The sequence below is a fragment of the Phaenicophaeus curvirostris genome, chromosome 5 (assembly GCF_032191515.1).
Source record: "Phaenicophaeus curvirostris isolate KB17595 chromosome 5, BPBGC_Pcur_1.0, whole genome shotgun sequence".
Classification (NCBI taxonomy): Eukaryota; Metazoa; Chordata; class Aves; order Cuculiformes; family Cuculidae; genus Phaenicophaeus; species Phaenicophaeus curvirostris.
Genome location: NC_091396.1, coordinates 64,074,138 through 64,089,594, shown reverse-complemented (window position 1 = coordinate 64,089,594; position 15,457 = coordinate 64,074,138). Strand labels below are relative to the sequence as shown.

The 15,457-nt window shown below is 40.7% G+C and overlaps 1 protein-coding gene across 6 annotated transcripts in view; it reads left to right on the top strand.

The window, feature by feature from the left end:
- WDR89 (WD repeat domain 89) overlaps window positions 1-15,200 on the top strand; it is a 52,411-nt gene extending 37,211 nt beyond the window's left edge. For 5 of the 6 annotated variants that reach the window (XM_069856846.1, XM_069856852.1, XM_069856849.1 and 2 more), the window contains exon 2: window positions 13,641-15,200. In XM_069856846.1, the coding sequence (XP_069712947.1) occupies window positions 13,641-14,840 (1,200 nt within the window). In that variant the 3' untranslated portion in view covers window positions 14,841-15,200. Of the gene's footprint in view, window positions 1-2,420; window positions 2,444-13,640 lie in introns of those variants that run through there. The other variant, XM_069856853.1, reaches the window with a different exon arrangement.
- The last annotated feature ends 257 nt before the right edge of the window (window positions 15,201-15,457 follow it).

Here is a 15,457-nt window from a genome sequence, read left to right as displayed (position 1 = left end):
TGAACAAAATATTTCAGTGAGAAAGCAGGAGATGGGGGTGGATGGCTCACTGGAAAAAGAAAGCAAACCAACCTGTAACATGGAAAAAATTGCGCTCAGTATTTGCAAGATAAATACCGAGTGCTTTCATTCGGTTGTTCTGAAGGTCCCAGCATAGAATGTGTTTTCTGTCCTGTTTCTAGGCCCTACAGTATATCCAAGGGTTTCAACAGTCAGAATATTTTGTGAGTTATGGCAGAAACCGTATATTGTGCAGCTGTCCATTTTAACAAGTTCACATTAATATTTACTTAAAAATTATTCTGCCTGATATGGCTTTGTTCTGTTTTGTCATGTCAGGTATTTAGGTCCAGAAGGACTAATGCATTATCTCGGCTGATCTCCTTTGCAAGACAAACCATCTGCACTGTTGTTTATAGACTTCACAAATTTATCTCCCCTTTTCACGTAATCTGAAGGCATTTCTTGCAGACTATGTTAACACTCTCAGAGTTTCATTATTATTTTTCTTACGCTATTTGTATTGTTGAAAATGTTTTGAGGTGACCTTCATGGTTAGTTTCAGACTAAAAGTTGCAACAAACAGAGGAATGCCAGTGTTTAGTCCCTATTGTTCTGCTCTTTGAGACTTCTTGTTTTGTATAAGACTTTACTGTGAACTTCTAAGGGCACTTGCTATTTTTTGTTAATCCTCTAGTTTCCCAGCTAATGAAAACTTAATGAAAAAATCAAAACTAAAGGCTTCTGGAAACTCTTCTTTTAATATAGCAGCTGAGTCCTAGCTGTGAAAAAACAGATGTATTAAAACACTAATTTTTCTTATGCTGACCCAAAGAAAATTAACTTTAGGGTGTAATGATTTTTTGCTGTATTGTGCTTTTGTATAGCAGCAATTAAATTTGAAAATTTGAAATTTTTTTTCTTCAGCAGAATCTGTCTTTTTTATTTTGCTTTTCAGTTATTTCGCGACTTCTCACTTGCTCCTTTCTGCAGCCAGATGTAACTAGTATGATCTTTCTTCTTTCCCTTGCTTGTTATTTCAAGGCAAAACCGTCGCTCAGCTTCTCATTAAAAATAAGAAGATCTAAAAGTGCTGTACAATTAGTAAGCCATTAAATTGGTGTAAAGACAGTCCAGCATTTAAGTAAAACTGGCCAACTGCCTGCTTGATGGAATTCTATGCTGGCAGTACCTGGAACAGGAAGCTTCAGATATTGATTGCTTTTAAATAATTTGAGGATCTTTTAGTAATAGGCTTTTGTCAACGCCTGTTGATATGGGAATGACTGAGAGAGCTGGAATTAAGTCTTGTTACTCCTTTGTGGAGTCAGAAGGGACAAGCAGGTGGCTGTGGAAGCAATAACTTTTGTTTAGAAACATAAAGCTCTGTTACTAGCACACCTGGCTTATTTGGGTTTGTATATGATTTTGGGTTTTTTTTTTGAGGTGAAGTTGACTTTGGTTTACTTGGTATCTGTCAAAATATTCAAGGAATAAGTACATAACTCAGTTTTGAAAGGGGGGAAAATACTTCTAAGATGAGTTGTAGTGGTTTAATGTCTGAGGTGTACATACGTTAAATATTCCTACTTCAGGAGTGTTTGGAAGAGCCAAATGTGAGTGTTGCAGTTTGAGAGGGGAAAAGATTCTTAATTGTTGGGTTTGATTTGGTTTTCCAGGGAAAACTTAGTGATAGGTGTTTCTGGACTTGACACTTGCTGGATGCTTAAATAGCAAATATAAGTCCACAAAAGTCAGTTGTTCCCTATATGCTTTTGTGGGCTTGGAAATATGGGAGTCTCATTGTGCATTGTCAGGAAGTTTGAAAGATCAAAAGCTTTGAAGGGAATTTACAAAAACGAGACTTTAAAAAAACTAGTCTGTAACTTATTTTTCATCTCTTTGACAAATCAGATAGTTGCAGTGTAGTTGAATTTGAGGATTTCTTCTCTAGTTTTTGGTGCTACACAGTTTTAAGCAAAGGCTGTGATTTTTCATTAACAATCTGATTTGAGAAACTGGGGCTTTTAAAAGGAATCAAAAAATGCCAGTACCTTAATAATGTTCTTTGCAGTACCTCAGGCTTTATTCCTATGTCTTGGACTATAAATCAAGTTTTTGTTTCCTTGAATGCCACTCTTAAGGAGATAGTCAGCTTATCATAACCAAATAAAATCTGTAGATGTGATATAAAGAGCAGGTGCTCGTGTGAGTCTGTGGCTGCTGCTTATGGAGAGCAGCTGAGCGGCTGGGGAGCAGTGGTTGTTACTGACATCAAGTGGGGTGAGTGCAGAATAACAACGTCTGCCACCAGACAAACCGTGGAACTGGAAATGGCTGTGGGGTTGCCTTAGTGCACGTGTTCTCAGCCCCGCTGGCGTCATGACTGAGAAGTGCAGTCACTACAGGACAAAACGTCTATGGTTCTATGTTGCAGTGACTGGTAAGCATTCAAACTCAAGAAGGAGGCATTGCATCTCGCACCCAACAGCCTTTGCAAAAAAAAGATGTGCTTGTTTGGAAGGGCCCTGCTCAAGTCCTTGGACTTTTATCCTGATGGTTTCAGGGAGGTGGGGGCCGGAAAGCCACCTTACATGGAAAGTTGCATTCTGTCTGTGCACGTTCATATCCTGTTAGTATGGTCTTAATACTGCTTCTGAAACTACACAGCAAGCAAATGTTGCGTCTTGCTATTGCCTGTCTGGCAGTGTGGTATCTTCCAGAAAGAAATGATGGGCCGTCTTACCTCATAGTTGCATGTTTTTCAGTCTGCCTTCCTGTTTGTGTTCTTCACAAGAAGAACTGCCCTGTGCAAGGGCAGTTGTGGGTGCCAGGCTGATGCAGTTATAAAAGCAGATGAAGACAGTCAAAGTTTTTGCCTCTACTGTTTTAATTGGAAACCATTTGGAAAGATAAACTTTATAATTTCTGCTCTAAATTTTATTTATGGTCAGTTTATGCTCTTAAAATGTTGTGCCAGTATTGTTCTTGAGTAGCTCCCCTTCCTTCTCATCATTTATTTTTGATGTATTTGTAGATAGTAATTGTATCCCCTCTCATTCTGTCTTTGGCAACTATACAAGGCAAAGCATCCCATCTACTTCTTGTAAAATAAACAGTTCAATCCCTGGATCATCTAACCCATCCTCCCCTGTACTTGATTATGGTTTAGTTATCATGAGATTGGCTTCAGCAAAGAGCTCTGCTGGCAACCTGCTGTGACCCTGCGATATATGGATTGACTAAAGCCTCAAGAACAAACGTGGCTTGAGAGCAGGGTTATTGAAATGCATAAAGCTGTAGACTTTGCTTTTTATCCTTTTCTTGTTTCAGGACAGCACTGTCTGTTGAAGATGCTGGGTAGGTCTCAAAAATAAACTCCCCACCCAGCTCATATGGGTGCTAAAAGGAGGGTACAGTTTTTGTGATTTGCCATCAGGGATTGTCTATGTTGCTGCACGCAATGGGTCTTTTAATCAGAAAGTGGTGAAGTATCAATACCTACATGCTAGCTCTTTTGCTCTTCCCTTTTGCTATTCCACTTTTTATGACTGAATCCTAAGTCACTCTCGTAGTGAAAGAGAAGTTGAATGTGAACACACAGAGCAATGTGGTGGAAAATCACAGTGCACGTAAATGTTGGATAAAAAGTAATTTTTCCTTTTTATGTGTCTGGCGTTGGTGAAGCTAGCGCTGGAGTGCTGTGTGCAGTTCAAGTGTAAACACTGCCTGACGGCTCTTGAAAACAAAGTGCTAAAGAGAGAGCCTTGCATGGGTGCAATGTGCACGTACTCGATGCCTCAGCATGCTTTATGACTGAAAGGTGAATTCTCTTGAACAGGATAGAGTCAACATAGCTCCTAAACCCCTTTATTTCAGCCTCTTCCGTCCTACTGTTGTCACTTATAAGGCATTTTTTTCTATTTCTCTGCTACAAAGCATTGAAGAGTGAGCTAAGGGCATGATTCTCCCTCTGTACTCGGCACTGGTGAGACCGCTCCTCGAATCCTGTGTTCAGTTGTGGGCCCCTCACCACAAGAAGGATGTTGAGGCTCTGGAGCGAGTCCAGAGAAGAGCAACAAAGCTGGTGAAGGGGCTGGAGAACAGGCCTTGTGAGGAGCGGCTGAGAGAGCTGGGGGTGTTTAGCCTGGAGAAGAGGAGGCTGAGGGGAGACCTCATTGCTCTCTCCAACTACCTGAAAGGAGGTTGTAGAGAGGAGGGTGCTGGCCTCTTCTCCCAAGTGTCAGGGGACAGGACGAGAGGGAATGGCCTCAAGCTCTGCCAGGGGAGATTTAGGCTGGACATTAGGAAAAAAATTTTCATGCGAAGGGTCATTGGGCACTGGCAGAGGCTGCCCAGGGAGGTGGTTGAGTCACCTTCCCTGGAGGTGTTTAAGGGACGGGTGGACGAGGTGCTAAGGGACATGGTTTAGTGTTTGATAGGAATGGTTGGACTCGATGATCCGGTGGGTCTCTTCCAACCTGGTTATTCTATGATCCTATGATTCTATGATAGGGCTTCAGCAGAGCCTCCAGCTGTCAGGCTGTGCACACAGAGCATGTTTTGGAAATTGATAGTCTGTGAACTGTCACAGGCACACACGGACCTCCAATTTCTCCTGTTGCTTTGATACTGGAAAGAGTCTGACAAATTACCTTGATGCGGTGATATTCTGAGTTAGCTAATTATCAAAAATGGATACTATAGGATGTGGCTGGCGAAGGTATCGTAGTGATCTGCATATTCCTGGGGAAGCAGATGAGGAAAATGAGAAGCTGTTTCCTGTGCTGAGGCTTGCTTGGTGTTTGTGCTCACACGATACATCTGGAACTGCAGAGAACTGCTTAGGCAGTGACGTTAGCATCGTGTTAAAAACTGCTGGGCACACAAGTGTCATGATTGGAAAATCTGCACGTGTAGAAGAACACCTTATCGGTTCACCAGCAGCATCCATCATGAAGATGATAATCGTAGTAGCTGATTGAAGCGTGGTTTTTCAAGAAAAGAGTCTTGAAAACATAATGGTCTTTGTTTTGAAGAATGAGCTCTGGTAATGAAGCGTACTTAAGCTAAATTACTGTTGTGAAGGAACTTCCAAAATATTCTGGTAAATAAAACATTTTATCTCATTATAGGTATTTTGGCACCGGTATGGGGTAGTGGGAGCTGTTTTTCCTGCTGTAGCTAAGTTTCTTTATATCTTTTTATTCCAGTTGCTTTTAAATTTAGGCTGAAATTTCCCATGTTTCCTGTCGTGCACAAACAATTTCTTTGGAAGAATTTCAGCAACATTTACTGATACTGATATTCTTCTGACTTATTTCCAGTATTTTTAATATGATGACGTTGGTACCAAGTGGTGATGTCTAAATCAAAGAAAATAAATATTATTTCAGACTCTTATGCAGGTGCATAAGTATTTTTTTCCTTTTACCTTTATCAGTAGGGTAGATCATTGGAGTTGCCCATTTGTGTGGTGGTCCAGCTTAAAATGGCCCTGAAAATCATCACTCTTGGAGTTCTTTCATGTAATCCCAAACTTGAAAGGATATCAAAACACTTTTTGATTGTGGAATTTGCAGGTGCATTGCAGCATTACTGTGACTTTCGCATTTTATGTTGTATTGTAGATGTTCAGTGTGATGCTGTAAAAAAAGGCTTTTTTTCTCAAAAGGCTGATGCTGACGAGTGTTTGTTTACGTAGGTATTATGAGTTAGGCAAATACTGTCTTTATTTCACTGGTTAAGAAAGTAAAGAGTGAACATTTCAGCTTGCTGGGAATTACTTAGTAAGCTGTTCTTCCAGAGCCAGGACTAGTAAGTGTAAGCTAGGGTCTTGTACGGATCCGCTTAGACAGATATCTTTATTTCTGTCTTCCTTTCCTGTGAGATGATGATCTTGGTGCATAGATCTAGTTCTGAGTCAAACAGCAAGCTCTTTCACCTTTTTAACAAAAGAAAATGGTGTCAGCAATGAGATGTATGAGGAGTGCTTCAGAGAAAGCTATGGACCTTTTCTTATCTGCTCATGGTTATATTGTGCAAAAGGGAGCGGAGAAAAAATATTACGCACAGGAGAACGTTGGAACTTACATGTATGATTTCCAGTAGTTGCTGACTGTACATAATTGAGAGACTGAGTAGTTTTGTATCTTCTTTCCTATGCTTGTGGTTACCAAAAGTAATGTCAATGTGGTGTCTACGGTGGGAGGTACTCGCAGAGAAAGGAAATTACTCTTCTGTGGTCACTGTGGTCTGTTGAGATAAACACAAATGCAGAAGGCTGAGACTTGGGATTCTCTTCAAGTTTTGCAGTGGGTTGTCTGGATAGCCGTGGTGACGTTACAGATGAACACCAGGACACAAAGGTGCTGTGTTCTGAAGCTGTGAGTGATCCAGCATCTGCTGGAGTTGGGAGCCTTGATGTTTGCCTAGGACAATGAAGTCTTGTGGAGTTGCTGGGTGCACACATCCACCTTCTGTTCCCTGTGGGAGTGTTAACCAATATCTTGGGTCCTGTCAGAAGGAGGAGGTGGTTGTTAGAGCGTCACAGAGCTGACCACGAATTCCCTGTTAGATGGTTATCCTTCTTTTAGGAGGTGGTGTGGATGCCTCACCCCATGTGTTGTCAGCCTGTGGGGCTGCAGTGAGGTTCAGAACTGTGTTCCTGGGAGGAGCAGAAGCACAAACCTGGTATTTGACCCCCACGTCAGACTTGCTCTGATGCAAACAGCAAGGTCCAGCACTAGGACAGCTTGCCTGACAGCTCTTGCCTGTTCTGTAGGATCCACCTGAGGATGCAGAGTTTGTCCCTTACCTCTTCAGAGGCTGTGAGTGTGCAGTTTAGGCTTAGGTAAGCTTTCACAGAGGGTTTTAAAATACAGTATTCTTCACAAAAAATAAAGGAGAATATGTAGGAGGTAAATGTCCCAATTACAGTGTCTCTTTCTGTAATTTAACTTTTATCTGTGAATCTCTTGGATCTGCCTTAATAAGATAGGATTGTTTCTGCAGCAGCTTCTGTCAGCTTGATCTGAGAACAGCCATAGGAGTAAAACAGAACATCTCTTATGCTCAAATGACTTTGCAGTCTCCTTCATTGGATGGATGCCTCATCAACGCCTGGATGCAGTAACATCCTCTACCTGCTGAGGCCACAGTTAGGAACTGGCCCCCTCACCAGAAAGTTCTCCGCTGGATCCAGTTGCTCAAGGCAGCATGATTTCGGTGACAGAGAGCTAACTGTGCTGCTCCTCTGTCGGTAGGTCTGTGTCGCTAGCGTGGAGTTGGATCTAAAAGGAAAGCTGAAAAGGGAAAATTCTCCAACATGTTTGAAACAATGTTTGACGCAGCTTCTTAGAGTATTTAGAAAGTGTTTCTTGTGTTTTATGCTGGCCTCAGATTTTTTCTAGAGAAGGTAGTTTAGCTGAGCATCAACTTTTAATAGATTTTGCTTAAAGTTGAAGGCAAATTTATTTATTTTTTTTAATATATGGTGTTTCCTGGCTTATTTTTGGGTTTTTTTTTCAGTTGTACATTGGATTGTTCTACACTTAGTTTTTTTCTTACGATGACTTGTTTTGTGGGTCCTTTGCAGCTCTTTACTGACTCTTTTGGTTCATGACTTTATATGAAAAGGCTTTCACTTACTCAAGTTTGAGTGTCAGTTCGTTGCCATTTGGACCTGAAGACATCCCTATATTTTCCAAACCTTGCCTGCCGCCACTATATTTCTCAGTGTTGGATACAAAATCAGAATAGGTCTTTCTAGTTGAAATACAATACCAAACCCCCCCTAATTTTAGAAGTTTTCTTCTGCTGAAAATATTCAATGTGTGACTTTTACTATTTATGCATTTAAACCTACACCTGCTCAAATTAAAAAGTTGGGTTTGTGTTCTCTCTCTGCAGATATATGGTATAATATTCAAAAAGTGGCTTTGTTTCTGTGTTGACAGGAAAACCCGCCTATGCCCCCAAAAGATGAGTACGCAAAAGTTGATTTCCTTTCTTTTGCGTTATTGAACCCCAGAGTGTTGAGTACCTGTGACTTTTTCCATCTCTCCTTGTTCTGACTCGTCATTTTTCCTCTATCCAATATTGTTGTTTAAGGCTATTTCCTCAGTGATCTGTCCTACGTACAGCTCTTCTCTCCATTACTGAGAAGGTTTGAAACCCTGAGGTCTGTAATGGGTGGGAGGGTGGGATGGGATTGATTTCATGGAATGCAGCTAGTTCAGTAGACCTCATTTTTTTTTGCTCTTCCCATAGACTTTGTTGTGGTAGTGTTTTATCATTTTCCTCCTTTCTGCTTTCCTGATGTAATATTTTTCTCTGTAGTGCAAATATGAAATTATGTGGAGTTTTTTCTTGCTGTGCGTTACATTTGGAAACTAGATGTAGCCGATTCAGAAAGATGAAATAATTCTCATGGCAGTTTATATCTTGTCTCCGCACTTTAGCATAGCCTCTTATGCATCTTATTCCCTACCTACCTGATAGACTAAATCCTTTTCTTTTTGCCTTAAAATGGCTTTGTGGGAATGCTGGAAAAGCACCTTATCTCTCTGCTTTGATAAAATAACAAAATGAACTATAGGAGTTTGTATCCTGCAGAAATTATGCATGCCTGATGGGTGTTTTGTGCTTCCCCTCAGCACTTAGATCGTTTGGCTGATCCATCTTCTATTGTGAAGTGGTGCCAGTGAGGAGAGGTCTCTAAAGACGTTTTGCATTAGTGAAGTGCAGCGTACTAATGTGTTCTCCTCAGCCAACCTTGTACTTTGCATTTCTGTTTTAAAATGCAAACCACATGTCATGTTGCATGCATGAATTGCTTTCCTCTGCCCAGAGCTCCAGGTTGGTTCTCATTTTGTTCTTGAACTTTTGATAGTTGTGAAAATAAAGGTAGGGTCAATTTGTATTGTTTATAATAGGAAAGAACGGTGCAAGATTTCATCTGCTGCCGTTCAAATCCCTTGCTATTTTTGGTATTTGACCTCTGCAGAGAAGATTGCCAATACTACAGGTTGTTTTCATTTTTATGTGTGTTTTACCCTCCTACTCATAAGTTACTCTTACGTTACTGATTAAATCTTTGAGGCAAAGTTCTGTTTCTCCCACATTTTCCATGGCATTTGTCAGAGAGGTAATTTTATGTTTCGATACGTTGGTGAGCTAACGTTCCCTTTTGGAAATGAGAACTATGCAATTTGGCAGCATCTTGTGTACACAACTGAAAGGAGAAGGAAAATAACTTGTGATTTGCTGGTTTATTTTTTAAAAAACTTTCTGTATTAAAGAGGACACGTGGGCCTCTTGGCTGCGTAAAGACTGTGATGTTTAGAGTACTGCAGAAAGAGCACAGCAGTGTATGCTGAGGCAATACTAAATGTTTAGCTTGTGTGGATGGATGCTCACCTTTCTGCTTTTGGCATGCCTGCCTGGCTGCTTTAAGTCTGGCTGTATGGTTGTTTCCACTCTAGATTAGTGAGAAATACATAACAAAGGCTTCTGAAAATCATAGAATGGTTTGGATTGGATGGCACCTTAAAGATCATCTAGTTCCAACCCCCTGTCATGGGCATTGACACCTCTCACTGGATCAGGTTGCTCAAAGCCTCATCCAGCCTTCTCTTTGGTGTCCCTTCTGCTTCATGACTTCTGTTCTAAAAAATCAAGCTTATTTCGTTTTTAGAGGAGCGTTATGGGATGCCCTGGAGGTCAAAATATTTTAGGTTGTTTCAGAATATTGTGATTTCCAAGATGCAATGAGTTTCAAGTATCCTTCAAGAAGCTTTTTGTTTCTGGTAGCTGTGGTATCAAGGAGGCGTGCAGGGTTGCATTTATCTGTGAAGTTAATTTATGGAGCAGATGACATGGGTGTCATCTGGAGGACTAGATGCAGCAGCACAGGAGTGCCAGAGTTAACTTGGAGAAGGGACTTTACCTTGTCTGGGATGCAGATGTGAATGCAGGTGAGAGGGGCAGCTGTTACATACAAGGAAAGGTGGCACTGAGGATGGGACTGGGCTTCTGTTTCAAACACAAGTGACCAACCGTAGCCAGGCACTTTCAGCCAGATACTCGTGTGTCATCCACATGGTGGTGTTTGCCTGACACTTTAACATCACCTGGATTTTGTCTGTGTTGAGGCTGCAGATCCAGTCAATGAGCAATTGTGAGCTGGAATAAGTAAGACCTGAATTTAACTACCTCATGTTCTGAGCAAGAGGTACCTTGGGGAAACAAGAGGTTTTGCTAGTGCTCTCTCTGCCCTTCCTTCTGAGACTGGAACAGTTGGAGAGCAAGCTGTCTGTCCCCCGCGAAGGCTCTGTGTCACAGTTGTCACATTGGTGTGAGTAATTCCCCTCGCTGATCATCGCAACTGGCTGTTGTGCCAAGTACATATACATCTCCAAATTGTGTCAGCTTTCAGAGATCTTTACTTTGCCAAAGGATTCTTGGTGACCATCACAAAACTGATGCCTGTGTTGTAAGTTAAGGAGTGCTAAACTAGAAGTTTTTCACTTCTGCAGAACAGAGCAGCGTGTGCTTTGTAGGTGGCTGCAGTCCAACGCTTAGTTATCTTCTATTGTGTTTGGAAGACCATTGTTTCCTATTTGTCTCGTAAATTTAACACAGATCCAATTCCTGCCATTTAAACTTTCCCATCAAAATACAACAGTGACTTCCCCTTCTGAAAAGGAAGGGCTGGCAGCTACACCCTGAAGTCTGAGCAAGAATTGTTTATATAACTTTCAGTCACAATTTCATAAGAGTCTGAAGACTTTCTTGCTATGGTAGATGTTTTACTGAATCTTTAGCAAAAAAACTGGCTGCCATCAAATGGAATTCTAAGGCTTCTTAGCTGTTGCAGTGGAAATAGAATTGGAAACTGTACCTTCCAGCTTCCTGATGCTAGAAACTGCACATCTGTCTGGGAGCATGACCAGCATTTTCTGGTATTTCAGAATAGCTGTACCTGTGTCACTTGGGGGGTGAAAGCTCCAGAGCTATCTTGGACTAACTTTATTTCCCAGAAAATGTTATTAAATCTGAATGAACATGCTTTTGCAGACTCGGGCTTTTTACACCTTATGGGTACCTGAAGAGTTCCCTCCCCTCCGCAGCAGGAAGAGCTCTGGCACGAGTCTTGTAGAAACTGCTCGATGAACACTATTCTCTATCAAAGTAATATTTAAACAACTGCATTTTGCTTTCCAAATGGATTGTATTTGTCAGGAACGTATCTGTTTGAGTTTACTTGTCCTTTTGAGTGCAAAAAGTCTGAATATTTGGAGCTTGAAATTCAAGTCAGTCTGGTAAACCCCATTTTTCTTACAAAGAATTTACAGAGAGAACCTAGTGTTTTTTTATAACTAGAACACTACAGGGTAGCTGTTTATGAAAACTCCTTTCTCCACCTTTAAACATTTTTTATGAAATAGTATTTAAATGGGATCTTCCATTATAATTCTTCCATAAATTGAATTAAGTAGAAGTTGTCCCAATTAATAATATTAAAATATTTTAGATCTTAAATTTAAATCAGTAATTTGCACCGGAGTTTAAATAGCTCTCTGCTTGAGCAACATAGCAAGTGGTATTTGAGAGCAGTCTGCTTTATGTAATAGCTCTAGTAAAAGCTTGTTCTATTTGAAGGCATACCCAGAAAAGTGAGTAAGGAGCAAGCTCTGTGGGTTGGGTTGTGCACAGGCTAATGCCAGAAAACACGTTGAACTTCTCCTCCTCAGAGGGTAAAGGAGTTTCCACAGGATGTCTGTGTTTTATGGCAGAAATTACTTGGAGATGTGCTCTGAAAGGTTGCTTTGATGGAGAAGATTAACCTGGGGACCTCATTGTCAGGATATTACTGAGGCAAATAGCTTAGTGAGATTATTTGTGATTTAGGAATTAAGCTTTTATGAATGTGCCTACTTAAGCTGTTTTTTAAGAATTTGCTCGTTTGTCGTATGGCATCATGAATACTTCTGTGCACTAAACAGGAGGAGGGAAAGCAAAACCCTGAAACTACAAACACCACCAGGAAGAAAGAAATGCAGAATGCAGTTTTGTCATAGTGACTTTTCCTTTGTTGCTGGTCTCTTGTGGACCATTAAAATAATTACTCAAAAACAAGGAATACATAGGAACTTCCTCATTCCATCTCTAAAAATCCAGCAGGAAGAATTTGCAGATAAAAGTATGATGGGACAGCTGGGAAGGCATGAGAAGGTTGTTTTGCATTCTGAGTCTGCCTGATTTGTACTCCCTTTGGATTATTTCAAAAAGCCTCCTGTCATGCATGTGGTGACTAGGATTGGGTGCTGGCCTAGTCCTTAAGGAAATAAGGCAATTTTTGAACACTTAACCTGAAGAATCTGTACTAGGGACAAATCACTGGAGTGCTGACCCGTTAGAACCTGCTGGGATTCCCTCACTGTTGTTTTTTTTTTTAATATAGAAGAATGGGCTAATTGGACCTGTAATTTTAACAGAAGTCATTCATGTGGATGGTTCTGCTTACTCAACATACCCCACCTACATCTGTCTTTTAAAAATTATTGTAATTTGCAAACTCACTAAACCCACCTATTGTTCATGGTGGCAAAGATCTCATTTAAGTTTAAATGCTTCAGTAGTTTTTCTGACTGTAAGTTGATGAAAACCTTTACTGCAAAAGAATTCTTTTTCTTTTTTTTTTAAGGGCACACCATTTCTTTAGAAGAGAATCCATGTATGAGAAGATTTTAAAATGTATTTCAAATATTTTAAAATTTTGGTTTTGCTTGGTAGAATTTGAATTTGTGTGCATCACTGAAATTGTGTGGGTTTCTAGGAGGGTTCAGTAGTGCCAGAGAGGAATTACCTGTGAAGGGAAGATTTTCATTAGTTGTATTAAGAGCCAGAGGTATGTGGTTTTATGGGAGCCTCAAAAACCTTTAAGGTTCTTTGGAGAATTGATGAAAAAGCCAAAGGTGCTGAATTCCAGTGGATTCCACTGGTGTCACATAGCCTGTCTCAGTGGTCTGTGCTGTGCTGGCAGGTGTTTACGTGCATCATTGGGCACATAAATACTTGTAAAATTTATCTCATCTGGCCATTTTGGGCTGGAGTTCTACATAACTTTGGTCTTGTTTTCTGGCTGCCTCTTGTGCGTCTCCCAGCAGAAGAGTTCACCTGAGAAGTCTCCTGCAGTTGTACTGGTGCAACTATTTGTGGGCTGTGCCTGCTAGCAACTTTTCAGAACAAAAATTATTCCTCTTCAGGTAGTGGCGATGACTTGATTTTCTTTCCACTTTTGGAGAACGTCACTCTACTATTTGCTTTATAAAAATAATAAAGCAAATATAGCTAAGTGACTTTCACACGGTTCACAGACAGACTATTTAATCTTTTAAGGGGGATTATATGATGTGTAGCTTACAGTCACAAGAGACTTGAGTTTCTTAACTCAGGGAGCCCTTTCCAGTTCTCTCTTTCTGTAAATGAGCTTGTAGTGGGTAGGACATCAGGATAATTAAATTTTGACTTCATTTGTCATCTCTGTGCAAGTTGTTTTTTCATACATATTTTTAAAGTTAATGTTATTTCAAAATGTCATCATTAAAACTTACCTTGGGTTTTATTTATTACAGGTTTCTGCAACATTAGGATCAGCATTTGAGATGACTGCAGTGGAGAAGATAGAGGAGCAGCTTGCTAGTCTGCGCATAGCAAAACGCTCTACACTAAGTGAGGAACCTGCTTACTTACTGGATATAGATGTTTCCACACCTGCTCAATCTGAAGGCAGTCACTTTGTGGCGGTTTCATGTTCCAATAAGTCAATTAGAGTTTATAACAGGGATACATTAAACTTCCTGCGAGAGTACAGTAGCTGTCCTGGGATACTTAGTGGAGTCAGATTTGCACATGCTTGTGACAGCTTAGTGTTCTCAGCATGCAGCGATGGGACAGTGAAATGTTGGGATATTCGTTTAGCAACTGAGAAAGCTGTGCAGGTATTTAGTGGCTATCCTTCCAACGTTTTCATCAGTTTTGATATCAACTGCAGTGATCTCATACTTTGTGCTGGAACAGAAGAAGTTGAAAAGGACACGTTTCTGGTGTTTTGGGATGCGAGAGGCGTTACAGACTGTGCCAGGGCAACGAAAGAACCCTTGGGAGTCTATTCTGAAAGTCACAATGATGATGTCACTAAAATTAGTTTTCATCCTGTCAAACCCAATTTGGTGGTTTCTGGTTCAACTGATGGCTTGGTTAACGTGTTCGACATTAACAAGGATAATGAAGATGATGCTTTGATATCAACTTGCAATTCAGATTCATCGGTAAGTTTTATTGGCTGGTCTGGGAAAGACTATAGGCAGGTCTACTGCACGACACATGATGAGAGCTTTTGCTGGTGGGACATTGCTCAGTTAGATACCGAGGAACCCATAACACTGTTACATGTTCTGGATGTCAGAGATGCAGTCTGCATTGAAAACGACAGCTTGCATTACCTGGTAGGTGGCTTGTACCATGAAAAAGCAGACAAACTCTTCCTTATTGGGGGAACATCCACAGGAAACATTCACCTAATTGGCTGTGGCACTGACGGACTAAGCCTGGTGAGTACCCTTTGCGGAGGACACTCGGCCACTGTTCGCTCATTCTGCTGGAACCTGATGGATGAGTCTCTGTTGACGGGTGGAGAGGATGCTCAGCTGTTGCTATGGAAACCCGGAGCTGTGGAACAGTCCCTTGCAAAGAAAGCATCTATGAAGATTGCTTCTTCAGTACAGAAGAGAGTAAGAGTTCACAACAGCTCCCTCAAAAGCAGGAAAAAGTAAAAATCTGACAGTGGGAATCTCTGCTGTGTAGAGTTTTCCTGGTGTTCAATCTCTCAGGCAATACTTGGCTGTGCTTTAGTTGAAGCTTTTCTGCAGAAAGAACTATGCTGCTTGGGAATGTATTTCAGTCACTGGAAGAATGCCCTTTTTTTGAGTTGCTAATATTAATCAGAAAGGAGCAAATGTTTGCTTTCTAGTTCATGAACAATAGGTGTTAAATCATATTATAAAAAAACGTTTCTGTGGTTGCTTCATGTCTCGGCCAACATCTTTAATGTGTTATATATGCCTGTGGTTTGCATAATTTGTTGCCTTCCCACTGAAATTCCCTGGCATGTTTTAAAAGCTTTTGTATCTCTTGCTGTATTTTCCTTTCTTTACAGAGAACTTAATGAGATTGCTCCATATATTAAAAGATTTTATGTCACATTTTAATGCCCGAGGAATTGCTTCTTGATGAAAGTGAAAATAAGTCCTGTTTTGCACTGTCTTGTCACTGGTTTATTACAAGCTCATAAAGAAGCAGTTGGTAGAGCCGTATATTTTATAGCAAAGATATGCATGCAACCAAACAGGAAGCTGTGATTCCAAGCAGCTAATTTTTAGGTGTATGAGAA